This window comes from Neomonachus schauinslandi, chromosome 6 (assembly GCF_002201575.2).
Source record: "Neomonachus schauinslandi chromosome 6, ASM220157v2, whole genome shotgun sequence".
Classification (NCBI taxonomy): domain Eukaryota; kingdom Metazoa; phylum Chordata; class Mammalia; order Carnivora; family Phocidae; genus Neomonachus; species Neomonachus schauinslandi.
In genome coordinates, this window is record NC_058408.1 from 86,113,618 (window position 1) to 86,114,171 (window position 554).

Sequence of the window (554 nt, forward strand, 5' to 3'; positions counted from 1 at the left end):
GTGGGGTGCGGGCGCGCGGGCGGCGGCCGGGGCTATGGCCGAGGGCGGCGGGGGCGCGCGGAGGAGGGCGCCGGCGCTGCTCGAGGCGGCCCGCGCGCGCTACGAGAGCCTGCACATCTCGGACGACGTGTTCGGCGAGTCGGGCCCGGACAGCGGCGGGAACCCCTTCTACAGCACGTCTGCCGCCTCGCGCTCCTCCTCGGCCGCCTCCTCGGACGACGAACACGAGCGCCCCGGCCCCCCGCCGCCGCCCGGCGCCCCGGACGCGCAGGAGCCGGAGGAGGACGAGGCCGGCGCGGGCTGGAGTGCGACGCTGCTGGACCGCCCGTCCCCGCGCTTCGAGGACACCGGCGGTAAGGCGCGGCCTCCGGGGGCGGGGGCGGCCCGGGGAGGCGGGAGCGCGGGGCCGGGAGAACTCCGGACGCTCCGTGGGCCGGCCGGTCGAGGGCAGTTCGTGTCAGCACACAAATGGGGCCGCGGCAGCGGGGATTTGAAGTGCGAGAATCAGCCTGACTGCGTGGGGGGGCTCTGACTGCGTGGTGCGGGGGGGGGGG

At 78.2% G+C, this 554-nt stretch overlaps 1 protein-coding gene across 1 annotated transcript in view; it reads left to right on the forward strand.

Moving 5' to 3' along the window:
* The first annotated feature begins 34 nt into the window (after positions 1-34).
* Positions 35-554, forward strand: part of PGBD5 (piggyBac transposable element derived 5) — a 95,252-nt gene continuing 94,732 nt past the window's right edge. Inside the window, exon 1 of the mRNA XM_021696154.1 lies at positions 35-353. Within this exon, the coding sequence (XP_021551829.1) occupies positions 35-353 (319 nt within the window). The remainder of the gene's footprint in view (positions 354-554) is intronic.